At 35.3% G+C, this 27,450-nt stretch overlaps 1 protein-coding gene across 8 annotated transcripts in view; it reads left to right on the top strand.

Moving 5' to 3' along the window:
* Positions 1 to 27,450, top strand: part of LOC132704149 (rho GTPase-activating protein 21-like) — a 293,818-nt gene that overhangs the window by 153,024 nt on the left and 113,344 nt on the right. For all 8 annotated transcript variants that reach the window (XM_060673964.1, XM_060673969.1, XM_060673966.1 and 5 more), the window contains one exon: positions 15,277 to 15,324. In XM_060673964.1, the coding sequence (XP_060529947.1) occupies positions 15,277 to 15,324 (48 nt within the window). The remainder of the gene's footprint in view (positions 1 to 15,276; positions 15,325 to 27,450) is intronic.

Below are 27,450 nucleotides of genomic sequence, written 5' to 3'. Positions count from 1 at the left end.
CAGCCACCTTAAAGCTAATCGAAGATGGTCAGTCCTCGTGGTAAATCGTAAAGCCACAGTACTTTTTGAGAGACGGGAAGATTAGTAAACCGCTCCAGAAAAACATGGAAGGATGCCATCGCAGTCGATTTATCCAGAATTAGTTGATTGGTGCATTGATTGATTGATTGATTGATTGATCCAACAGTAAGAAACCGCAGTACACTATTGTAAGAGGTGGAGAGCCGTAGTGGATGTGTTTCAGACTAACCCTGAATTGTAGGATCAGGAAGAAAAGAGAAGCTAACCAAAGCTATCCAAATCCTGAATTTATCATGGCAAACTTTACGATAAAACCTTTAAGTTGTCCACCCTGTTTAACGATCCCTAACACTTTCTCTCTCTCTCTCTCTCTCTCTCTCTCTCTCTCTCTCTCTCTCTCTCACTCACTCACTCACTCACTCACTCACTCTCTCACTCTCTCCTTCTCTCTCACTCTCTCCTTCTCTCTCACTCTCCTCTCCCATTTTCTCTTTCTCTCTCACTCTCTCCTTCTCTCTCACTCTCTCATTCTCTCTCACTCCCTTCTTCTCTCTCACTCCCTCCTTCTCTCTCACTCTCTTCTTCTCTCTCACTCTCTCCTTCTCCCATCCCCCTTTCCCCTCCCCTCTCCCAGGCCCACACCCTCCCTCCCGAAATGTAATTTCGTAAATTATGTCCAATTCTGAAAAAAGTGCGTTACCACCGTCCGGTTTTTAATGCTATCATCAGTGAATATGACCGTAGATGAAACTTATCTGAGAAATACGAATAACAACTTAGGAAATAGGGGAACTAATGGTAATGGTAATCGTAATGCTGAATTGAAGAAGATAATTGAGAAGTCGGACCTATTCCAAAAATCGCTGCCAAAAAAGCGAAGGCAGAGTGCGCGAAAGAGATAATTGATTTTTGGCTCAAAAAAAGATATTTATTTGTTCTTGACGGGTTTTCTTTCGATTTACTTCAGATTTTGGTAAAAACAAACATCCTCTTCGACACCATCAACTAGTTTTCGTACGCTTTCCGATTTTTAATATTTAAATAATTTTCCCGGTATCGCGTTATCCGTTAAAATAAAATTTTGTAAACGTGGCTGCCCGGTATGGGCAACAAGGTCGTTTTGGTCGGCCAGTAAACAGGCCGGGAGAATTTAAGAAGCTCGAAAAACAAAGACGATTACATTCCGCGGGTATTTCGGCGAAAAGGCACGCGGCGAGATAAATTGCAGCTTGGTACCGTTTAAGGAGACTCCGGGCCCTCGCAAAAGGGCAACGCTTTTCCGCCAACATCAGCGTTTTCTGTGCGTATTGTATTTTTTTTCTCATTGAAACTCGACATCACGTATCGTTGAACACGTTGAACGTTATCCAAATTATTTTTTAAAAGAAATTGTTTTGTCTTGAAGTCGCAGATGTTTGGCCAAGTCTACGAGACGTGCTTAAGTTAAAAGCACGACGGAAAAATATGAAAAAAATGTATGTATGTACAAGACAGTCAAATGGAAGGAAGAATATGGGAAGCTGATAACATCATAGAAAACACCACAGAACCGCTTATTAAATTCTATGGAGTCCCACGAATATCTTATTCGGAACATATCTGATGACTAAAGTTATATCGTAAATGATATTTGTGTATTATTCTCATTTTATATTTATTGTTTAAATTATTTTAAATTATTTCTACCTTAGTTTTTATTTGCTTGAATAATTAACATAAATGTATAATTATTATATTTTATGCAAATTAGTCTGATCCTAATTTATTAAGTATTAGTGGTGTGTAGGTCTTACACACTGAAATATGGAAAACTAAAATTGCAGTTTAGCACAACTTTACGATATGGCCTTCTTTAAGTTGTCCACCACACTGTTTAATTATCTCTGTCATTGCAAAATTTTATTTCTGTAACTCTCTTGCATTAGAAAACTAGGTATAGTTTCCATCTACAAAGGTTAGGTTTGTCAGAGAGCGCACTCAGGCGATACTGAAAATTTGGAATAGTCTACTCTTTTTGGCACATAAACATAAACACACACCAATATCAATAATAATAGTAATAGTAATGATGAAAATAATAATAATAATATCAATCAACAATAAATTGTGTTGTACAATTTTTTTTTCTCATTAAGACTCCAGTTTGTCATCGTGATTCCAAAAAGGACGAACGTTCTTCATACACACATATATTGGAGAACAATATTTTTTGATTTTGCCAAAATTGTAGATTTATTCTGCGTTTTCTGAACCTGTGTTTGTTCTGATTGTAGCTAATTGAAGATATATTCAAATGATATGATTCAAATCTGAAACACAGAGACTACCCTTTTTCTCCTGACACTTATTACAGACTTAGTTTGCCAAGATTTTGCACCACTTATATTGGAAAATATTCACGTTTTTTTTAATACCAATTTCCGAAATTTTAATATGTAAATGAACACTCTGACTAATTACCTGTGGCTGTTCACATAAAAATCTAGACTGAAAACTTACATTTAAGGATCATATTACTTATTAGAGCCTATGGTGCATTAAAACTAATTTACTACGAGAACTACGTAACTCCTTTATTTTACCTCAGTTAAATCACTGCTGTGCAGTCTGTGGCCCTTGTCTTGGCTCAATTTATAGAAAACGTGTACAAAACTGGAAAACTCATGCCTTAGGTTAATTTACGGGGTACGACGTGATCACCATATTTCAAATTACTTACAGGATGACTTAATAAGCATGACAGATTTATCTATCTATCTATTTATCAAAGTTACATTTACCGCAGCACAGAAAAGATCTTACCTACTCTTATAAAATTGCTAATTTGATTAACTCACACCTGCTACGTATTCAAGCGAATACTAAAACGGGGGTTTCTACAGTCTCACTAATTCTGGATATGCTTTCATCACAGGTGAAATGAAATAAAGTAATTTTAGTTAACACTCAATTTAATACTTTTGCTACCTGTTATTCCTCTATACATTTTCCATTCCACGTCGTTATTTTGAATAATATTTTAAGTCAGTTTAATTATCTGATTGCATACTACAGAAGCAGTATTTTTCTAATACCTTTTGCTACAGTTTGTCTTGAAAATATTTTATTTTGTCGCGGTAATGTGGTTTATGCAATAAACGTAATACTATTATTATTATAAGACCGGCTTTGACTCTTCATAATGAAGAGATTTTGACATCAAAAAGAATATAATAGAAAGTGATAAGATACCGATAGCTAGTCGAGAAAATGTAAAAATCTCGATAGCTTAATGGGTCTTTGTTAGAAAACATGTTAAGACCAATAATTATTAATTGACAATGTAGAAATAATTGGAGCGCAGGCTTTAGGGGTTGATATTCGAAAAATTAGTTATTTTTTTCTATCAATTAGTATTATTTTCAAAGGAATGGTTATTTTATTTATATGCTTGATATACTTTTCAAAACCGAAATACGCAACTTGATCTTTTTTGCGCTTTTGTTCCGGTCGATGTGACTCCAACGACATGGATATCCATAACACGTGATTAAAGTCAGGAGCCTTAGATCGCCGTGTAGACTTTAACGTTTATTAAAATTGGATCGTAAGTAGCAAAACGGCAGACGATTTACTTCGAGACATACTTTATGAGAGCGCGACCCGATACGAGCGGAATCTGTGTAAGTATGTTATTAGAGTATCGATTTTAAATTAAAATGCGCATTTTATCGACTAATTCGATCTCGTATAACACACAAACCCGTTGCGAATATTTGCATACGGCGCGCGAGCGACTCGTTGTCGTTTTTTTTTAAATTTATTTTTTCCGTTTAAAAGGTAAGCGAGACTCTCGCCCCGTCCTTATCTCGCTGCTTTTTCTCGTGTTGGCTGGGCGAAATAATCGATTTAAGATCGCAATTGGCGAATCCGACGCGATTAACGAATGTCTTACAAACCCTCCGAGAGTTTGAATAAAAAAAAATAACCTTAAAAAACTCAAGTATACTGGAAGATACTGCTGCGTAATTCAATAATAAAAAAGAGGAAAACGATCAAAATTTTTAGTCTACTATTATAAGAAATGCTGTATATATTTTTTAAACTTGAGCAGGTTGTAGATCATGAAGATTCACTTATTCTGACTCGTCGACGTTACACCAAACCTACTGCTAGTTTTTTCTGAAACTGAGGACCGGTTGATCCACATTCATCTTATATATCTGTCGGTGACAAAAAGCGTGCTGTTTCTTAGACACTAAGCGTCTTCTCAGATATCTTAAAATCTTAAAACTTAACTGCGAACCGTGTTATTTTAATCGAAAAATGTCTATCTGCAACATAATTCACGGGAAAACGGTATGAAGAAATATCAGGGACTGCCTTAAGCCCCAATATTTTTATGGAACATTTTGAAAATTGCATCTCTTGTAATCTCTTCAATCCTTTCTGAACTACCTAGACTTCATACACCTAAACATCAATTTCACTATAAAAATGGGTCGACAGGTCGAAAAATATCAACCAGACTACAGGACAATGGACTTTATTTCATAAGACCAAAATACTTGCATCTAGCACTTTCTTTTCTCCATGAAAAATTGGATCGAAATCATCAAACGTCCCCATAACTGCGACACAGGTTTCTATCTATGAATGTATTTAAGATGCATGCAGAACAATCGACCCTCAGCTTGAGACAGTGTAGAGACTATATAGTTTGGTTTTTGTTTTCTTGGTTTTTATTTAATATAATAACCGAGATCTTATGCGATCTTTTTATTTGGATTGAAAATGATATTTAGATCCACAGTCGTTAACAATCAACAGATTCAGTTGAATTTAAATTCCTCAGCAAATTGTTGACTTCCAATTACCTCCTTTGTTAATTATTTTATAAGTTTGTTTTAGCAAAAAATTTGCTTAGCTTAGCTTAGACGCTTCTTTTGCTTCAATGGTTTTGTGGTTCTATATACACAGATTCGTTAGTTAGTTTAATAGCACCCAGTATTATTTTTGACAGTACTATCTACGCAGTTACTCTTGAACTCCGAATGCAATTCTTAGTTATTTGACTATATTTCCAGATTTTAATCAAGTAGGACAAGGGCGTTCTCTTAATCAATATACTTCTGATTTCTGCTTCTCATCCTCTCTTGTTAGTAATTAAAGGGCCTAATTAAATGGACTCTCCCAATACTTCGACCTAATTCTACAGATTTAGATTTAGATTAATTCTACAGTTTAGGCTTTCATTGTCCACTAGAAACACCTCCCTTGAAATTTTCCAGTGCCCGTCTCATTATTTACTTTTGATGTTTTTCTGTCGAGAAATACAACGGCTTCATTACCCCCGTACAGACCGCTTATGAAGAATATCCGTGCGTTAGAACTGCCAGCGCATACATACCAAAGACTGTTCCATTGTATACAGTCAAAGGCTCTTTTATAATCTATAAAATGATAGTTAAGTCAATAGTTCCTTTACAATCTTGCAATTATTGCGCAGTTCAACAGTAGTTCAACTAAATAATTTCAATTTTTTCGATATCTGCACAAACATTTCCGTTAACCTTTAACGCTGTGTGTCTGAATTATCGCCGTATCGGCACCGAAATCTGAATTAACCCGCACCCGACTCTATACCCACTGCCAATTACCCCCCTTCACCGGTGTTTCAGTCGGTCTTGGGCCGCAATGTTCGAGTATCATATCGTGACTCAAAACTATCACTTACGTCGGCAGCCGTAACATTGTTACTTCTCGTTTTCGTTTTAATCGAAAGATCTTATTAACGAGTCGAGGAGATATATCGATCCACGAAGCCTTTTACAGTTAGACAGGTGTTAATGGGACTGGGCTTATTTTTTAATTGGTCACCGCGGCGGAAACTGTAGCCCGTATTATGGCGAGATCGGGATCAAGCAAAGTGTGTACGTGAAGAAAAAAAATACGTTGACAATTCTCTTGCTGTGCTTCAAACTATTCTTCTCTTTTTACAATTGGGTGGCGGTTTTCCTGAACCAGGCTCTAAGGTGAGCAAACTAGAAAATCCGTCTTCGACCAGAGGCTTATTTTCCTTCTATCTTTCCTTGCAAAAAACGCTATAGTGACTCATACTTGCCTTTGTTCCTCATTATGTGACCCAGCTTATGACTTTTAACGCTGTTGATTAATTCCGTGGTTGTATTTATGTTCTTAACACTTGTTGGTTGGTAACCCTACGATGTCTTTAAAATTCTTCTCTACAATCACAGTCCTTTCTACTTTTAGGGTCAATGTCTACGCCATACAGAAGTACTGAGTGCACAGATCATGTCAGGAGTCTTATTTTTGTATGTAACGTGAGTTCATGACTCTTGAACACAGAGTCCATCTTCAAGAAGGCACTTTTGGCCATTCCAATTCGACACCGAATCTCTTGAGAAATATCTCAGCATTCATTTTTCATAGTTACCAGGTAAATGTATTGTAGATGTTTATTAGTAATTTTCATAAATCAAGTTTTGCAGGCCTTCTATTATGTGATCTGCATAACGTAGATTATTAAGCCTGACTCTGTTTATTGAAACAACTTCGTCTATATCTCTTAGTCCCTCCCCAAAAATGTGCTCCCAGTACAGATTGAATGTCGGGGTCAATTTACTCATACCACTCAGGATGTCTACCTCATCTATATATCCATCTATTCAAAGGACTGCAGATTAATTCCATTAAATGTTCTTTTAGTTCTTTTCCATTAGTTCTTTTCCATCTATACGCTTTTTGATAATTAATTAGACATTCAAAAACGTTACAGTACCGTAGAAGCAATCATGAAATTAATGAATTTCCTAACCAAAAATCATCGTCCCGAATCACTGAAGGCGATGGAAAGCCATCCGAGTACATTCTTTACGCCTGATTTTCAAGCGTTATAGTTTAATGTAAAACAAGATTCTAATAATTATATCCTTAATTCATTCGTCGATCAGGCTGTGACTTTTTTTTTTTCAGAGGAATATCAAAAGCCTTGGGAACTGGTCATTTTATAGCCGACCAGTTCTGAAAAATAAGCACTGGATAGGTTCAAATTTTCGAAAGGCTGTTGTTAAAAATCGGTTTGGCGAAACCGTGTTACAATGCTTAGATTGTTTTACAAAGTATTAAGAGTTTATGTTTTTGTGGAAGAAACTGAAACTTACGGGATTCAATTTTATTTTAATAATGGACACTAATGCTTTAAAGTATTCTGGCTATTATTTCATAGAGGTTCGAAGTGCTTTTCTTCCGCGATGTGATCAGATGTATTTTTAGAAACCATCTTTGGGCTTCAGGACAACTGCTCATTTAAGTGATTAACACATCGCTGCTTTGCTTGTGCATTATTGCCCAAACGGTTATCGTTGATTTTTCAAGTAGCTGTAGATATAAATAGAAAAGAAAGCTGACAACGTCGCCTCGAGATTGACCAAAAGACGATGCCAATCAAAGCCACAATTGTTGCGCCAAAAAGCGAAACGAAATTAACGGTGTCCGTTGTTTTTCACGTTTCGAGATCGGGATTGAAGATACTAACGTTGAAACGGTTTAATTATGATGTCGCAAGACGCGGGCTCGCACGTCTATCGTCGGCCGAGGACAATGCGGGTCTTTGTTTCCGGCCAGAAGACGCTGACCGCAACATGCAAAGGCTTTTTAGAAACTTGTTCGTTTCAAGGTCGTTTGCGGACGTTTCCAGCCCTTTTTCACGCCGTCAATATTGCAAATAGAAGGGCTCGAACAAATCATATCCGAACGCCTGTGCTTTGTACAGAGTGTTATTAAAGACGCGTCACAAATATTACTGACTAAACTTGGACCCATAACGAACCAGTGTGCTTCGTTGGCAAGATCACAATTTGAAAACTAGCTATAGGTATTTGTTTTCTTTATCGCGGTAGCACTGTACAAAACCTACATCTTCAAAATTCAAAAATCCTATTGTTTCCAAAAACATTTGAGCAAAATGTTTAAAAAAATATATTTAAACTATTAAATTCCAATTAACATAGTGACAGATATCAAATTCAGTATCAAATTTGAAAATAATAACACTCTTCACTTTCTAGACTGTCTCAACCTAAATCTTCTTAACTAGGAATTAATAAATCCCACCTCAGTTCTTCTTACAGAATTACCAAAATATCATACCTTCGATGAAAAGTTACACTGAACTAAACCAAGAAGTTGGGATAACAAGGGTTGGTCCACTTAAAGGGAAAATATTTTAAGCACTTACGTTGGACCCACTCTAAATTAAAAGTTTGATTTTAATAGATAGATGGATATTTCAGTTTACTCCTTAGAAAAGTCGTGTAAGCAAGTTTTTACAGATGTTGGTTAGATTTCACCAGTTTATCATACAGTATACAGTTATATGTGCTCAATAAAACTAAGGTTATTATCGAACACAACTCCCAGATCTCCTCTGTACGTATCACACCCCTCCAAGGTCACGCCGTTGAGAGTATAGTCGATCAACATGGACTATAATTTCTATAAAAATACAAGACTTTGGCATTTGGCAACATTATGTTTCGGAGAGACCACAGAACTCCGCTGATTTACCATGAGCATAGCGTTTTGTAATTCGTTACCATTTTTCTGTTTAATGATGTCCAAAAAGATCTTTAGATCATCCGCAAACAACAAGTGAGATAATATCAAAAAGAGCAAGGGACCTTAATTTTAGACTTGTAGCCTCTATAATCAACAAAGAGTTGTCTGCTATCGTGATACGATTCTTTTAAAATCAATAAATCTTACGCAGTAAATTTTGTGATATCGGTTTTTGTACAAAATTTCTGAGTAATATAGATAAGGTTAGTAGCGGTGGATTTCTTCTCTATTAAACCGTGTTGATCTTCAGATATCATATTGCTGACGTGGCAATTTATTGAGTTATTAAAAATAATTTCTAGATATGTCCTGAAGTTGCACAAAACTGGTCTGTAGTCTTTAGTACAAGACGCATTGTCTGCCTTTAGAATCGAAACTTAACTCTTCAAAACATGATTGAATATAGCCAGAAGCGACTTGACAAAACCACTTATGCAACCTTTTACAATGATACTGACGTTTTGTGCACAATAAAACTCTAGAATTAAACTTTCTTTCTTCTGAACGTGTTGAGCCTGGCATCCTAGTTACACATTTCTTTAGATTGACGTAATTCCAAAGCTTTGATGGATCACTGATTACGCCAGCCTCAGATCAATCTGCCACTTCACCAATGACCTGATATTTTAAAAATGTTTTAACGAATGATGAGACTTAAACGATAATTTTTATGAGCATTGAGGATAAGATCTTTTATGTTGCCCATATCTAGGTACAGTCCGAGCATAAATATTATTTAAGACCTCATAAAACTCAGCACATGCTTGATTAGGTTCAGTGGACAAATGTATTTTGAGAGAGTCCAGCTGAATTTTTTCGTACATCAGGGAAAAATTGACTTTGATGAGAAGTGTCAATTCAGGACCATGGCGCTTTATTTTTTGTCACACCCCAGGAAAAAAGATTACCGTACTGTACTGACTAACATTGATAAAATATGAATAAAGTAATAATATGGCTAGCTTGGCCAACCCTGTACGTTTCGTTTTTTCGAGAACGCGGTACCGCGTTGTCTTCGTTCGACCTTCGGCTTGCGAAAAATATCTTCGCCGCGAACAATTCTAAACGCGGTCTACCATTAAGGTCGATATTTTTTGAGCTTCGGTTAAAGAGCGCCCATTAACCAACCATCATCGAGGGCACTTCTCTCTTTATCTTAACGCAAATACTTTCAAATAAGGTGCGGAGAATTCCGTGCCCGTTGTTATTCTGACTGTAACGAATGCTATAATATTTATTATCAATACAAATATCGCATAATTTACCGCCACGCAAGGGATTACCATTTGTTATCGACGCGAAACCATTGCGAATATTCTATTTCCATAGGACAGGTCCAGCTGAACAGTAAAAATCGATGGAAATAAACGTTGTACTGCATCACTAAAATTATTAAATTTTTCTATTTTTGTATTTAGAGGGCGAACTTTTATGTCCTGTTGAAAAATAATTAATTGATAGGTCTGTGTTTACTTAATTAGCACCAGATAGTTGACAAATTGGTTTTTAAACATACAAAAATTATTATATAAAGATATTAACGAAATGAAATGAAAAAATCGTGTACAACATTGAAATACTATCTTCGTTAATGACATTCTTCTTGATATGCCTATTCGTTCGAGTTCAGTGAGAGAGAACCGTTTTCTTAGATTGTGGAACCATGAGAGTATTTCAGTTTTTATTTCTTTGGGTCAGTTCCCACTTCGAATTCTTTTGGCATTCTGCAATCATTCAATATCCGTAAAAGAGACCCATGAACATTTAGCATCGGAGTGGACGGACCTGATGATCTACTTGGATGTTGATTAACTGATAATTCATCCAACTGGGATGGTGTTCTTGCTGACATTCAGATATTTTGTTTTTTTTTACCCTAAAGCAAAAAACCCAAACTGTACTGAATTCGTGTAATCTCATAAGTATAGGGGATTGTACACAGTCCTATATGTTTTTATTTCCTCGATCAGTTTTTCCAATTGTAATATATATTTTTTATTAATCTCACTCCAGGATCCACATCCCGTTGTCGTTTTTTACTCTGTCGAATGCTTTCTGATAGCCGGATAGCCCATGAAACAAACATATAAATCAAAGTTGATGGCCGTGCAACGCTGAAATAACACCTGAATCGCGAAGAGTGCCTCTCTTCTTTTGTAGATTTTCTTATACAAGGAAAGTTTTGCGAAGGTGACTCTTTATCTGATAATCCTATAATATTTTTTTCGACATAGACGCAGGGGTTTTCCACCAATAGCAAATCATGCAACAAAATTTGTTTACTTTAATTTTCTCGCATGATATTGGTGAAAGGTTAAGATTGGTTCGTTGTTTAGAGGTTTCTATTTATTCTCGGATTTTCTTACAAGAATTTTAGTTAGGTCGGTTAAGATTGGATGTCCGGTTTGATAATTATTTTCGGCAACCGCTGATAAATTTATTTGTCTTAGTCGTAAGGCTCTTTCATTTTCTTTTAGCCTAGTTGATATTTTTCGTCCTTCTCAGCAGTCCTGGGGTCTCGAATGAAATTTTGTTTTTGATGGATCGAACATGTTGAGAAATTTTTGGACTGGTCGGTAATATTTTCAATATAAGTAAGAACGAAGTGTGGGGTTGCTTTCAAACTCATTTTCTTTCGGAATTTTTGGTTTGGTTCTAATGTGGAAAGTATTTGAAAGGAGAGTAAATTTCGGGTGTTTCAATTCTGGGTCCAGTGATTTGGGTTGAGATAGTTTTACCACTATGTAAACAAGAAAGGTAATAACCGATGATGGATGTGATATGTGCGTAGGTTTTCTGTGACCCTAATGACACAATGTTAGGCTTGATTTTTTATTTATAAGAGTATTTAAAGAATACTAGAGTTTAAATGGAAGAAAATCTCGGAACGATTCTTGACTATCAGGCCAAATAACAAAAGTATCATCAACGTAGTGTCTCTATAGTTATGGTTTTAGATGGAAAGTGTTGATGGCTTACTTCTCAAATGCTTCCATAAATGTATTTGCAATGACTGGTGATAATGGAGAACAAATAGCTGTTTCTGATATTTGTTCCTAAATTTGTCGGTTAAAAGCAAAATATGATCCAGAGAAGTTTTTTCAATTAAGATGGGAAAATTTGATTCCAGATCCTCGGTACATAGTTTAAATCTAATGAAGTGTTTTTTAGTTGTTCAATGAAGTCAAAGGAATTAGGTGCCAAACTGTCAGTCTTACTTGTAAAATATCCAACAGGTCGAAAGGGTAACAGCGGTTTGTGAACTTTTTGCAGTGCGTAAAAGCGAGAAATTTTAGAGCCATGAGTGGTGACAAATTTCTTTACGGTGTCATTGGAAATTCATGTGTGATTTGAAAATCCCGCGACAAGCATCATTTTCTTCGAGAATAGCAAATCCCCTCTGACGGACAACTTCGACCTATACAAAGCGCATTCTTCCTTCCTATTAACACCGCACCGAGGTGGATGTAGGTATAAATTTTGCTTTCCGGCCGTAAATAAATTCACGTCCGCGAGAGATAGTTGCTGGTGAAAAATATATATAAAGTCGTGTTCGGTAATTTCCCGATAAATCAAAAGTCCTTATATGTCCCGGCCGAGTCAGAGCTCTTTCGTTTTATATTTCAACTTGTTTTTGAATAATTTCGCGTTTGGCCGTTGCCCCTTTTTTTCTCGCTCTCTCTCTCGTATAATTGAATTTTTAATTGATAAACATAAATCTCGGCGGGCGATATCCGATGTTCCGTCAGGCCGCGAAGGTCCTTTTACGAGTCAATTATTGTAATTGTTGGCTTTTACGGTCGGTGCGACACGACGGGGCGTGGCTTGGACAAACAATGAAAATCGACTCTGTCGACAGATATTATAGCGAATGCAGGTGGATTTCGCAAAAGTCCTTCTCGCGTTTAACGAGCTGGACTTTTGCAGTAGACAAGCTCGGAAATGGGAACTTTTATTGTACAGTATGTCCGATTTTCATTATAGACTGAATGAAAAAAGTCAGTGTTATTAATAAAAAAGTACATCAAATCAATGAAATTCAACATTAATTTTGAGGCAACGATCGGTGTCATTTAGACAATAAACGATATTAAATTAATTTGCTTGATTTTCGATCGTAAAAGTACAACAAACATTAATCTGTGATAGCTGTAGATTAAAACAATGAACAGTGAGATATATCCATGACTGCCCGTGATGGCTCAGCGTTTCAGCGCTTACCAATGTTACAAACAGAATGAACTGTTTCTTTTTCTAAAATATCAGGACTATTTTCTTAAAAGGAGCTATTTTATCTTTGATACAAAATTTACAAGGAGGCTGCTTGTTAAATCATGTTTTAACTCGTTACAAATGATATAAATGAACTGTATAACATTCTCAGCTATGTATGTGAAGGTGACTTTCCATCTCAATGGAAAACGGCCTATATTTCTATCCTCGGTAAGAAAAGCGACCGTTAAATTTGTGCAAAGTATAGAGGGTTAGATTAGCCCAAACTGGATTTAGAACCGGATGATCATGCCATGACAACGTTTTCTGTTTAAAAAGAATTTATAGAGAAACGAACAGAAAGCAACCTAAAGACACATTTGGTATTCATTGCTTTGCAGAAAGCATACGATAGTGCACCACTTAACAAACTGTGCCCCTCCCAAATTTCGCAGACTGTCTGAAATTAGATTACTAGTATAAGAAATGGGGTTGAGCAATAAACATCTGGAATGGAGGAAAAGGAGACATAACACTAGGTCGTGGAGTGATAAAAGCAGCCGATGCGGTACTTCAGTATTTCAAGTTCAACTGAATGTAAAACTAAAAAACGTATTGCACAAGTGAGAATTATAACGAAATAATTACATTTTATACTATTTAGTAAACAGATAAGATTCAACACACAATGACAACATTTTGGAGAAGCTGCTGTGGACTTACACTAGAAGATAAGACAAGGGTGAGAAATGACGATATTAAAAACTGAATGGGAATCGCAACTAGCATCGTGAACACAATTGAGCCAAAAAATTCAGGATGGTCTGCACAAGTGTGTCGCACGGAGAAGGAAAGATGACCATTGAAATTATTTCATTGCCTGACACCACAAAAGCGCAGTCCCAGAAAATCATGGCTAAAATATGTTCAAGGAGCAATGAGCAAAACTGCGCCAACAGGGGTGATATTGGGCCATTTGGAGACTGTGATGCGAGAAACGACAGTAGTGTTGTATAAACCGCAATATATATCATTTGCATTAACGGAGTCTAGCAACGAAAAGTGATATATATCCCTCCACAGAGAAACGTGGAGTGCAATGTGAATCATAATATTAATGTTAGAAATATTGATGACAATTTGTTAATTTTACATACAAAATTTTTCGTGCAGCTTTCCCTGCCGCAAAGGAAATATTCCAACCTCGTTTAATTTTTGAGATACCGGGCTCCCCTCATATCCATGTTATCTTTCATTTATCCGAAAAGGAGAAAACTATTTCCTATTGCTTCTTTGTCGGTTTCGGAATAAGCGTCCCAGATCATGTCTTAATTTTTTAAATGGGACACCTGGTATATTTTTACGCATTCTTATTCAACTTTCAACGTTTTCAGCTTTTCAGTTGTGTATTTATATTTTAAAAAGTAAGGTAAAAATGTAAAGTTCTGGGAATGTTATATTTTTTAACGGTATGTTATAATTTGATATATTTTTTTTTATTTGAAAACTGTGAACAATATGATGATTAGTATTACAGACAGAAAATGAAATAAATATTTATTAAGACATTACTTATTTGATTAGATTTCAGAATTATTGCGCTAAATGATTATTCCTGATAATTATTTATTTACACAAATTCCTTACGAATTTGTCTTACGTCAATGTTGTCACGTATTTGATAAATTGATAAAGTTTTGATCAACTTCGAAAAGGAGCGCTCACTACCGAAACAAGGAAGTGTAAGTAACATTTAAAAATTTTTGGTTAAGAGAAATTACTGTTATCAGAAAATTTTTCGAAATATAATCATACCTATATATTTTTCGCACTCTTTTCTAATCCTGTGTTGAAATTATTATATTTCTGGATGCAGTTGCGCTAATAATTGATGACTGGTGTTATCTTTAAAGGTATTATATGAGTAAAAAAAAATTGAATTTTGAGGTGTTGGAAATATGTAGATTTAGTAGTATAGAATTTCATTGACGTTCCTAGCAACAAACGACATTAAACACGAATCTCTCTTCTTGCTCTCGAGTGTCTATCACACGACCAATATTGCGTATTCTGTGTAAAAACATCCATTTTGTAGAGTTTATATTTATGTTGTTCAACGTCTCAAATTAATTCGGTACACTTCCTTATTTTCTTTATTGTATAATCTCGCTCTTTGCTTTTTAAAGAAGCCTTAGAATGTGATCTAGGTTTTAAGAAAGTCTAGAGATTACCAAAAGACAATACCTGTTGAAATAAAAAATGATGAGGTGTTACCGTTTATCATACTATATCCAATAACACGGAATATCCGAATGGAGATCAGTTACTATTCGAATGATTCAACGAAAAAAATTTCGCTTTGGCAATTATTTATATTGTAGACAACAATTAGGTTGGTACTAAGTCGTTTTCTCCTTATTGCAGGAAATATTCCAGAGAGCGCAGGAAACACAAGCAGAGCATAGATTTCCGGTAAGTTCGGCAATTTACAGCCACCAGTCGCCACCCGCGGGTTTCGATCGCTGTACACAGGGCGCACGCAATGCGAAACTCCTAAGTCGCCATTTTGTAGATTCCAACTCTTACGGTCATAATTATTTTTGCTTAGTTTAAATTAGCGTTCTGGAAAAAATTATCTAAAATCGACAATTATTTTAATCATTCAACACCTTGTGTTTCGGAAATTAAGCGAGTCACTTGGGTGCCATTTTGGTGGATTGCATAGCTTTATCGGTGGTGATCGCAATTGTTTTATAACGAATCTTGTTCGTCTCCATGTCTCTTGCACAGTGTTCTAGTGCCGCGCTCTTTGCTTGTAACACTGCTGGTAGCTTTTCCATTCAAATAAAAATTTTTGTTCGATGTTTATTCTCTTATTGACCATATTCTAATTCCAAATAATCTAGAAAATTTTGTGTGCTGTATATTTGATTTTGGATCAGATATCTCGGATCATGCTTGTCTCAAACTTGTCTCTGGTTGAAGCCCTATATTGAGGGTATATTTGAAGAATATTGAGGATTCTATTAATGTATTAAATATTTTTAATATGTTAGCAGCGAAAATACTTCTCTTTCACAGACGGTAACAAGCAGCAGCCGAACACTTCATTAATGCAAATAAATCGGACTCAAAGCAATTAAACAATTATAAACAAACAACAAAATTGATGTTCCTGGCCTTTAAATAATCCCGAAATTAATAACAATTTCATTAAGAACTGCGGTACTATATGTCCACCTAATAAGAATTTACTAATTTTTACAATCAAAATACAAAGAAAAAGTTTAATAGATTGCTTGGTTTTTCCACAGGTACAGAGAACGAGTTTAAGAGGCATATTTTAGAAATTAAATCTCTTGCGATGGTGTGGAGAAATTGAACTTGGAAATAATATCTCTGTGCCTTGATAAAATATTAATATAATAATATAATTAATACCTCTGCATTATCGAATCCGTATTTCCTAAGACTTTTAAATTCTAAATAATTTCTAAGGTCCTTCCATTACCTAAATCAATCAATAGCGAGACTTCAATTTATTTTCGATTATGGTTAAAGGGGGGGAGAAAAACTCAGAGTGATTCATTTATTCGGCCTTTCAATCACGTATAAACTCTCTCGCGTATATCGGAAAACAAAGAGAGGCGCTATCCTACGCTCGTACATGGGAAAATTGCTTTTTGCATGGACGACGCTATTATTTATTAATATTAGCCCACGCGCGATCGCGCCAAATTGATTTTAAAAAAGTCGGAAAACAAAACCGGTGAAATACAATGACCTATCGTGGCGGGCGCGGTAATTGCGTGCCGCTCATTATCTCGTTTTCGTAGCGTTTCTCTACATCGACGGTGGAGTATTGTTCGGTCGTGAGAAATGACGTCGTTCCATTGACATATCGATCGGCTCGCGAGTGGTTTTCGGCAAATTATCTCGATGGTTTTCTTAACCATTGTCCTTTAGACTTGCGAATGTAGATTGCATTTGAAGCCCCCATCCCATCCAGTTATCCTTTATCCACGAACTCCGAACGAGTCAAACAATAAAATTCTTAAAAAAACATTCAGCTGAGAGGCTCTATAAACTGCGCAAATCAAAAGGTATTCTTTAAATTAATAACTATTAAGAATTTTGAAAAGGCAAAAAGAAAAATCCGCGGGCAGTTACCCTTCTTCTGCGTCTGACTCTGTCTTACTGGCTTCTTCAGAGCGCTGTCTGAAACTGGAGGCTGATTGCTTGAGGAGCAACTCGAATACCTGCAAGGGGGCGAGGGCAGTGAGTAAGGGGATTTAATTGCTGAAAAAATAGTCATGGATAAGTTTCATTGAAAACAAAAACTATGGAAGAGGCCAGAAATTTCTAGATTCTATATAAACAGATGAAAATTTTTATTTAGGCGTTACACTGTAGGTCCCTTTTATATGTGCATCCACTTTGGTCGAACAACACAGATAGATGCAAGAAGTTGCTAACGCCCGAAATTTGGGCATGGCACACTACGAGAAGAAGAGAAGCCGTTTCAAACGTATAAAAATTTTCCTCCGGAAATGCATCATTTTGATTTTTGAAACTGTAGAATAGACGAAATTAATTACATTATGACTGAAAGTAACCAAGAATTAAGAGCTAAATAACTGATTTTGATTATTCTGAAATTCGAAAATTGGAAATGATACATTTTTTATGCAATTCGATTATGAAAAAAATATGTTCGCCTTTTAGAACTACAAACAAACATAAAAATAAACATTTTCCTCCGGAGATGCGGACTTTTTGGAATTCAGAATAACCGAAATCAGCTATATTAAAACTGAAATTCACCAAGAGCTCAGAGCAAATATAAACTATTCTGAAGTTTCATGTTTCACACATTCTCAATGGAACTTTTTTGGCTTCATTTTTTACAAATGTGTGTTTTGGCTATTTAGCACTAACGCTGTAATTAGTATTTTTATTTTCGTTTCGAAATATATAAATTTAGTGACAATAATTAACGAAATGTTTGGCCATATTTACAAACATTTTATATTAGTAGGATCACAATAATTTCAAAATTGATCGAAGGCGCGAAAACGCAGATAGTATATGGAATTATATTAAAAAAACATTTTTTTTTGGGTCCGCTCTTTACTTCCGTATACTAGATTTTCATCATCCATGTGTTATATAACAACAATAACAATAATAATAATAATAATAATAGTAATAATGACAATGATAATAATGATAATAATAATAATAATTAATTAATCAATCAATCAACAAATTTTTGTATATCTATGTTTATAAAGGCTTCTAAATGATGAAGATAAAAGTCTCCCGAGACAGCAAGTGTTTACAGTATTCCGTGCATAAATCGGAGAAATAGGTAGAAAAATATCAACAAAGGATGCTGTATAAAACTGATGTCTCAAATACTTGCCGAATGGCAATGGGGCTTGAAGCAGGAGAAATCCAGAAGAAATGTACCTACAGGTACTTTGGTTCATTAATGCGTTTGTTTGATAATTTGAACTAACAGGGGCAACATTGACTCACTAAGCGAACACTAAAATGAGGTTGTAAATTATGCACTTCAATGTTGACACGCCACCAATGAACAGCCAGTACTGTTTTGATGGACACCTAGATGATTCTGTTAATAACGATCGTGAATAAAATTTTAAATACTGCAATAAACTTATGCCTTTTTTACAACAAGAAGCAAAACCAAACTGCTTGATAATATAATACACTATTTTTAATAGTTAGCACACACTACTTTGAGATCGGATCCAATTCATATTTTCCGTTATGTCATTATAGTTACCCGACATTAATTTTCTTTTTTATTTCTCACTTTGTGTGGGTACAGTGTTCATTGGGATACTGCAAGATGACTCCGATTATCGTAAATTACAGACCTTCCTGGCAATATAATACGAGACAATCTGTAATGTGCTACTAATGTCTGTGGCGGAACTCAAACTTTTTGCTGACAATGAGTGGTAGCATTGTTGAATCTGCATTTGCAAATTTATTCGAAATTGAACTGTGCAAGTTATTATTATTAGAAATGGCACTATTCACGAGTTTTACTGATCTATTCCCTCAAATCTTGAACGGTTATAAACCAGTTTGGTGTTTGTAAACGTTTGACTATCGTTTTATCAAATTACAAACTGCTGCACAATAATCAAAGGAAGGTCAACTCAGACAGCAATTTTCCAATTTGTTAAAATATTGTTGCAATTTTTTTAAAAAGAGGAAGCAGCAACTGGGATGTTTTTAGACTTAACCAAGACCTATGGAAACTGGAAAGTTACGGAGTTAAGGCAATGCACTTAAATGGTTGAAGATTATCTTAATTGGCGAATGCAAGTTGTAGAGGTTAACAAAAATGATGAATCAGTAAGTCTGGAATCCTACCGAACAAGTATAAAGTTGCACAGGGTAGTATTTTGGGGCCAATCTTATTTGTAATTTTCATAAATGACCTATAACTTGTCTCAGAACAACTAGGCTAAACAGTACTTAACTATGCAGATGATACAAATTTGATAAACTATGGCAGTATTTTTTTCATTTGAACAAAAAACTGATTTAATCAAAATAACTAATCCTTTACACAAATAAAATGCAGGCAATACTTTTTACAATAAGAGGCCCCAAATTGGAAAATATTACGGAGTTTGAAATCGAGGAGCATATATTTGATATTTCAGATAATGCCAAGTTTTTGGGTGTGTTCATTGATAAAGATTTGGACTGGGCATGCCATATAAATCAGTTACAAAATAGATTAAATTCGATCTGTTCCTGTTAAATATTTCGATAATTTAACATTAGCAATACTTTATTTTGCAAATTTCAGATCGGTACTTAAGTATGGAATATTTTGGGGCCGGCATTGTGGGATACAAGATACTTTTGTATCACAAAAAGAACAATTCGAGTTGTAAATAAAATAGGCCGGATTGAATCATGTCGAAATGTGTTCAGAGAAATGGGGATCTTGACCGTGCACGCTTTATACATCTTCTGCCTGACACTTTTGTTACCTTATTTGACTTCGTTTCAATTTGTTATGTAAGAAGTTTGAAATAAATATTATTATTATTATTATTATTATTATTATTATTATTATTATTATTATTATTATTATTATTATTATTATTATTGAAACATGTCCATTCGTTCATGGCATGATCAATCTTATGCCGACACCATCTACAATCGTTTTTATCATTTCAAACACCCCATCGAACACAAAAGGCTTGATGTAGGTTAGTTGTGGACGTTAGGCTCGGACGCGATAAACAGACATCAAAACACCACTCGGCTCAGGCGGCCCATAACATTAATCCACTTAATTCTGATGTATTGCCGTCGTCCTAATGGATAAATTTTATCGCTCGTCTTTCATATGAAAGCTGAAAAATAGGACGGGCGATTGAAGGTGTCTTATTTTTAGTCTGGTCCGTGCGATAAAACTGTTTTTATTGCGCATTAAAGTTACACAAAGTGCCTTCTTATTCGTATAACCATTACACATTTAAAAATCGAGTTTTTGCGCGGTGAGTAAAATAGCAAAACCGTTAATTACAAAAAAGAAAGTATATATAGTATTTTAAACGTCATTGAAGAGGTCTTGATTATTATTAGCAGAAACGGTCGCATTCGATTGATTGATAATTTGGTGTTTTGTTTCCATAGTGTTTTACTTCTGATACCGATAATAATTGTGGGATGGTTTATTGCATGGTTTTTATAAGAAAGAGGGAATAAATGCACTTGCTTACTTAAGATAGGGACTTGCGATTTTCGTTGACTTTTTCAGTAGTTTTCCTGTTTTTACTCATATAAGATAGTATATTATGCAACAAGTGCACTAAACGGCATTTGACTCACGTGTTTATTTGACACGAGCGGAGCGACTGTATAATAAACGAGAGACTTAAAAAGTTCACCGAACGTGTTGCATACCATGCTTTTTCTACGACCGAATTCACTGACATGACCGTCAGAATAAACAGTCGTCAAAATTCTAAACCTGGGAAATATCTCCGAAAACATCCGATTGCTCCCAAACCCGTGCGGTAAAATCCCGGAAATGTCCGAAGTGACTCGGATCCGTGGGAAACGGAACTGACGTGGTAAAGTGACGCTTCCCGCATGCTAGATGAGTGTGTAATTGACTATTTTACAGACGGGAGTAGAAAAATATATTTTTCTGTTCCCGTCTTTAAAATACCCAATTACCTACCGATCATTTTACCACGTCAGTTTTATTTCCCACGGATCCGAGGCACTTCCAACATCTCCGCGATTTTACCGCACGGGTATGGGAGCAATCGGATGATTTCGGAGATATTTCTTCCCACACCTTGAATTTGACGTTTTGGTTAGTTTTTGACGTGAATGTGTTCGTTCGAATGTATTCGTGTTGTTTGGCGAAAATGTACCCAAAAACTAACGGTCGAAGATAAGGTATGGTATGCAACACGTTCGGTAAACTTTTTAAGTCTCTCGTTTATTAAATACCAGCTCCGCTGCGCTCCGGTCGTGTCAAATAAACTCGTGAGTCAAATGTCGTTTACCACACTTGTTGCATAATATACTATTACCATGCATTTATAATATATTATGAAACAAGTGCGGTAAATGGCATCTGACTCACGAGTTTATTTGACACGAGCAGAGCGCAGAGGAGCGAGTGATTAATAAACGAGTGAGTTAAAAAGTTTACCGAACGTGTTGTATACTATACTTTTTCTGCGACCGAAACAACACGAATACATTTACTGACATGACTGTCAGAATTGACAAACGTCAGAATTCAAAGCGCGGGAAATATCTCGATTCATGCGAAACGAAACTGACGTGGTAAAGTGACGCTTCCCGCACGCTAGATCGGTGGGTAATTAGGTATTTTACAGACGGGAGTAGAAAAAAAATCTGGAGCAAAAACCCCGATAGCGAGAACGACAAAGATATGAGGGAAATGAGATATGAGATTATATTATAGAGCACAAAAGAACATTTTCAGAAATCCCTAATTTGCTAAATTTTATTCGACTAAAACCGGAGTTGCCGCTATTTATTGAATAATAATTTTGATCCTCCCCAACAAATTAATCGAAGAGCTAGGCTAAAAAATAAGTGAGCAAAATTGATCAGAAATTTGTCTAAGGTTAACAATGGGAATGTTTTTGATATACCTTACTCAAGCAAATTCAAGACGAAATTTCGATTTCCAAAACTTTAAAGTAATTTTTATCGATTTCTCTTGATGACTTGTATTATGATTTCTTTCCCCTAATCTGGACGACAAATATATTTCAAGTTATGGCTGTTTAACAAATCACTCTGTACAGGCACAATGGGTCTGAAGGTCTTAATGCACCGCATAGTTATAGTATAATAGGGAAACATACACGTCCTAGCTTAAAGTATATTTTAGAAAAAAAAACTACAACAAATACTCAAGCAACTTGGTATTCATTTCATTACAACTTTCTTTCTGTTCATCGAATGTAGGTAGTTCCACCCGGGTTTGAATACATTTATGAGTTTCAAAAAATTAATAGGATTTTCGTCGGCATATAAAGAACTGCAATCTCTTCTTGAGCAGGTATAGTTGAAATGACACATTTTTTCTTTTTCTCCGCTAAAGTGATTTTTCACCAGTTCTCAGGCATTACTTCCTTTACAAGTATGTAGAATGTGGCCTTTTTCTATAGGTCTAGTTCGCAATGTGCGCATCACAATTACATTTTTTTGCTTATCTTCCATTTTATTAAACTATATGTGTAAATTTACGCATATAATAGCTCCTTTATCAAATTATCTTCAAATTCAATATTTTAGTGGTTAACTAATTCTTCAATCTAATTACTATTGAATTCTTTTAAAAATTCCTCATCGCTTCCAATATGGACGATTATTAGACTAGATTATTTCTTGTAGGCACCTTAATACCCGTTTAATCCATGTCTCATCAAGATAATATATTTTCTCCTGCTTTCTTCGGTACCGCGTTATCCGTCATAAGTATTTTCGTCGCAGACAAACAGTTTCATCATTTGCCAGTAATAGCATATTATGCAATAAGATATACGTTTATAATAATTTTTTCCACTTACTGATCGATTAAACTAAGCAAATACTCGTATACCTATAAAGGCTCTCACATTAATGTTTTAATTACTCTGCCATTAAAGCGTCATGTATTTCCATTTGCTCCGTCATAAATTGTAACCGTAAATGACCGACACACGCCCTAGCGAATTTGCACCCCATGGCGGTTGGACTTTCGGCTCGTAACTTCTTAACATTAGCAAACGCATCATTTCGCCGCACGTTTGCGAATATATTTTAGCGTAATGGCCGCGATTACGAGCGTTAGCGGTTCCGTTTTACGAGCCGCATAAATTCGATAATTCCGCGTTCTTGATTGTGCGAAAGGGATGCGCGCGATTGTCGAAAACTCGCTTCGATACATTTTCTTTTTTCTTCGACGACCGTGTTTACGAAAGTGTCGGCGGATGTTTGAAGATCGTTTAAATGGCGATTAAATAACTGTCCGGCGCTTTCGCTACTTTCGATTTCAACTTGTCACGTTTGAGGTGCGAAATCGAGCTCGAAAGAAATCGGCGAATACTTAAGTGAGACATAATTTCGTAGAGGTACGATAGCAAATTGTCCAATGTATTATTTTGCGTACCTCCAAAAACAACGTAAATTTATAACAATCAAATTTTCCATTTTTGAAAAATTAATGAGCAGTACGGGCTGGGCCAAACTGGGCACTTTTAAAGGCAGGAAACTCTCCTTTTCTAAACCCTATTAACGACGGCTCATGTCAAACTACTTGCTATATTTTCCTTACTTACTACTTTACTTACTTGGTTACTCACTTATTTAATTACTCAGCTACTTACTTACTAACTTACTTACTTATTTTCTTACTTATTACTTACCTACGCAATTTTGAAAACTTGTTTAATTTAATAATAAATAAATGTGATACCGCAAAACACAAAATGAAATAATTTCGAAGGCAGTTTAAAAACTGGTCTAAAAATTGCTTCATGTGTTGTTGGGTTTTAATTCTGTTAACAACTTTTTAAATGATAATTTAAATTATTTCTGTGTACTAATATTTTACAAAATATGATGGCATATCTAAAAAACGTTTCGATAAGTGTGACTTCAGGTTCATATTCCTGGAAATAACCCCAATATTACTGCAAAGAGTAGTATGGTATTTTATGGTAAAAAACTTCTAAAAATTTATATCAATTTTCTTGTCTTGAAACGCCATATGTAATGGTCTAAATCACATAATTTTTATTTCAAATTAATTTATTCTTTGTGTACATCTGTGCAAAGAATTTCATCTTTTACATTTTTTTTTCTTTGACTTCGTTCAAACATTATAGTGATTCACCAACAAAAACGCTTTTTTAATTTCAATTTTAAAACTATTGGTTATTTCAGCAATTAGTGAATTCAGTTGAATCATCCAGTATCGATCGTTTTACTTGACGATGCCTGGAATACGATTTTCTTTTGGGTTCCGTCGCCATTAAATAATCCGTTGAACAAATTAGTAATTCTTTATGTTATTATTTTACTTAATTTATTATATAGTATTCCGAGCATTTACCTGCACTAACTCATGAGATACTGTCACGCTTAAATTAACGTTTAATTATAATTTTTATAAAAAAAAACGTAAGATTGTGTTATAAATATCCGTCTGCCAGGAATAGCACGTCGAATTTATTAAATTATAAAAGAAATAAGAAGACTTCATGAAAATCGAAGTATATATGAAGGTCTTAGTCCGTACCGCCCACCATTTCGCTTATGTACGCGGCCTTTTGCCTCTCTTCACTTCTTTATATTACGTGCGTCACGATTTGAATTGTGGGCACCGTCAAAGATTTTATACATCCTTGGATTATTTTGACTTTTCGAGTAGAATGGAATCGAACTGATTTTTGATACCATCGTTGATTTAAGATAAAAAGTATCGCTTTCAAAATGCTCATACGGAGCATTAAGACGTTCAGAATTTATTAACATTTAAACTTGGGCCTTTATCAATTTTATTCTGATATTCGAAGTTCCCCAATTTAGAAATCGTACAAATGCGAAGAGTATTGTCGTGTTGTTCACTGATATCGACATTCGCGCCTGATTCATCGTAAATTCCTACAAAACGTAAATGCTATTGTTTTTGCGGTCGGTAATGAGATTATTGACTTTCTTGGCTTCCTCGTTTCATATTGGTATCGGGTCAACGGACAATTTCCTTGTAGGTAAACTTTTTATTCTCCTAGCAGCGATCGCTCTTTTCCAATTTTTTTATCCTCAGCCTCTAAGGGCAGGGTCTGTTCAGAAGTTTGAAATTTTATAATAATAGTAATAATCATTCAGAGGACAATTTCATCTTAAGAACTATAGGCAATAACTATAATAACTATTCAACTATATTTAGTCCGGCAAAGTAATAATAAAACATAGAAACCATTATAGTATTTCAAATTTACTTTTAATTAATGTGTAGTAAGCTGTGAGCGACTAAGACAAAACACGTCGATATCATTATAGAAGCCATTCAATAATTTCATCAACTGATAGAGAAGACCTTTGATCAAAAAATTGTTTCTTGGAGTTACAAGGTGATTGCCCTTACAATGCTTGAATTAACATGAAAGTTCAGCTGACTCCGCAACTCAGGGCAATCCACTAATGAATTGCAAGGTTTTTAGAAATCCTGAAATGAATGGTAGCTTCTACGATTCAACAGTCAGGAAACCTTAAACATTGGTAATAGATCCGTCTGTGGCAGTATCATAGCCGGTATTTTCCAAATATTGATTGCCACACCGTTGAACCGTAGTCTCGTTTCGACCCGACATGACTATAGTATAACAGTTTTAAAGTATGTTCCCTTGCAAAATCTCTAGAATTTCTTTCTCACTATGAATCCCAGAATTTTGAGTGCACTTCTACAGGCTTCATCGACGTGATTTCTGAAGGAGAGTTTTGTCCCAAACGTTACACCCAGGTTTTTAAAATTTTCTTAATGGTAATATATCCAGATAGTAATTATGAATTATAATATCAATTTTGTCTTAAAATGTATTTGCGAAACATTTATCTGTATTCAAGGGTAGGTTATTAGAAGCACACCAAGAACACAAAAACACAAATCACTCTGCCGAGACACACAATCGACCACACTATCAATTATTCTAAACAATTTCACTTCATCAGCAAAGAGCAAAACGTTAGCTACTATGTCATTAGTTAAAAGCAAGAATATCAATGGGGCTAAATTGCTTCCCTGGGGAATGCCGCTCCCAGCCATGATCCTAAGCGATGAGCTCGTAATAACAAATACGTTACGGAAGAAATCCTCAAATTTTATAAACGTCGTCTCTACGCTGACAACGACCGATACTGCAAAAATGCACTTTTCAATTTAGCACGTCGGGTAAATAAAATAGCAACATGGATTAACGAGAAAACAAATCATTTAACTGTTGGTAAAAACCTATCCAAAATCGTAAAACACGAAATTCGCCATTAACGTCGACGGTGACAGCCATAAAACGACTTTCTTCTGCGCCCAACTTAGCTGTATTTTTGATAGTAATTTGTACTTTCATTTCTACGTTAATAGCATAATTCGAGCAGCTTATATAAATTCAAAAGCCATTGTCCGTGTTACACGGCTTCTGGAATGTGGGGAAAAGATATGGGACAAGTCTTGTCCAAATTTATTTGTACCGCTCTCTGTAGTCAATGCATCTCGATCGGATGCTGTATAATTTATTTTTATAATTTAATGCTTACTATTCCTTAGCTTCCTAATATGTAGTAACCAAATTTAAAATGAAATTGCAAGTTTGCCTTTAGCATTTACAACTTATTGTGTGTGATCGATATTCTAGCTGTTCGCTACGACCCGCACTTCCAATTTAATTTAGATTTAATTGAGTGCAGTATGCCAAAAGTTTTCTCTGCTATAAAAGTTTTAATTGCATTTCTTACCGTTTAGCGTGATATAGCCAAGACGTCTCTGCCCAGTTTTTCGCCAGGAGGTTGGCTTTTTCGTTATCTTCCAGTCCACTATGGCCTGATATCCATGACTTTTTACGACACCCTAACATTGATAGGGCTTGTTGGCTGTTTTTTACAGTGGCACTGTCCGAAAATATGCTAATTATTTCCCACACAAGTTGCTTTCTTTCCAACATCTTTGCGCAGACCAATTGTTCCTCTTTCTTTTGGTACTCCCCATAAATGCCAACAACATCTTCCGGTGTTTTGGAACCCTAACTTTACCAATGAAGTATGTTTGCCTTTACATTCTGAGTGAAATTAATGGTCCTTAATTCAGTAGATATGTTTTAAGATGTAAACCAGCCAGTGTTGTGTTTTTCGTTTTTTTGTTTGTCGTTAACTGTTGACTATTTATTTCCATCACTAATATATAACTAACCAAAACTAACGGTTCAAAAGACAAAACCAATCATAAAATTGCATTATTGGCAAAACGTAATAATATTTATTCAATATTAGGATTAATCAATACTC

Source organism: Cylas formicarius, unplaced genomic scaffold, assembly GCF_029955315.1.
Source record: "Cylas formicarius isolate icCylForm1 unplaced genomic scaffold, icCylForm1.1 PGA_scaffold_6__28_contigs__length_40554024, whole genome shotgun sequence".
NCBI classification, from domain to species: Eukaryota; Metazoa; Arthropoda; class Insecta; order Coleoptera; family Brentidae; genus Cylas; species Cylas formicarius.
The sequence above is the reverse complement of the archived record's forward strand: the minus strand, read 5'-3'. Positions and strand labels throughout refer to the sequence as shown.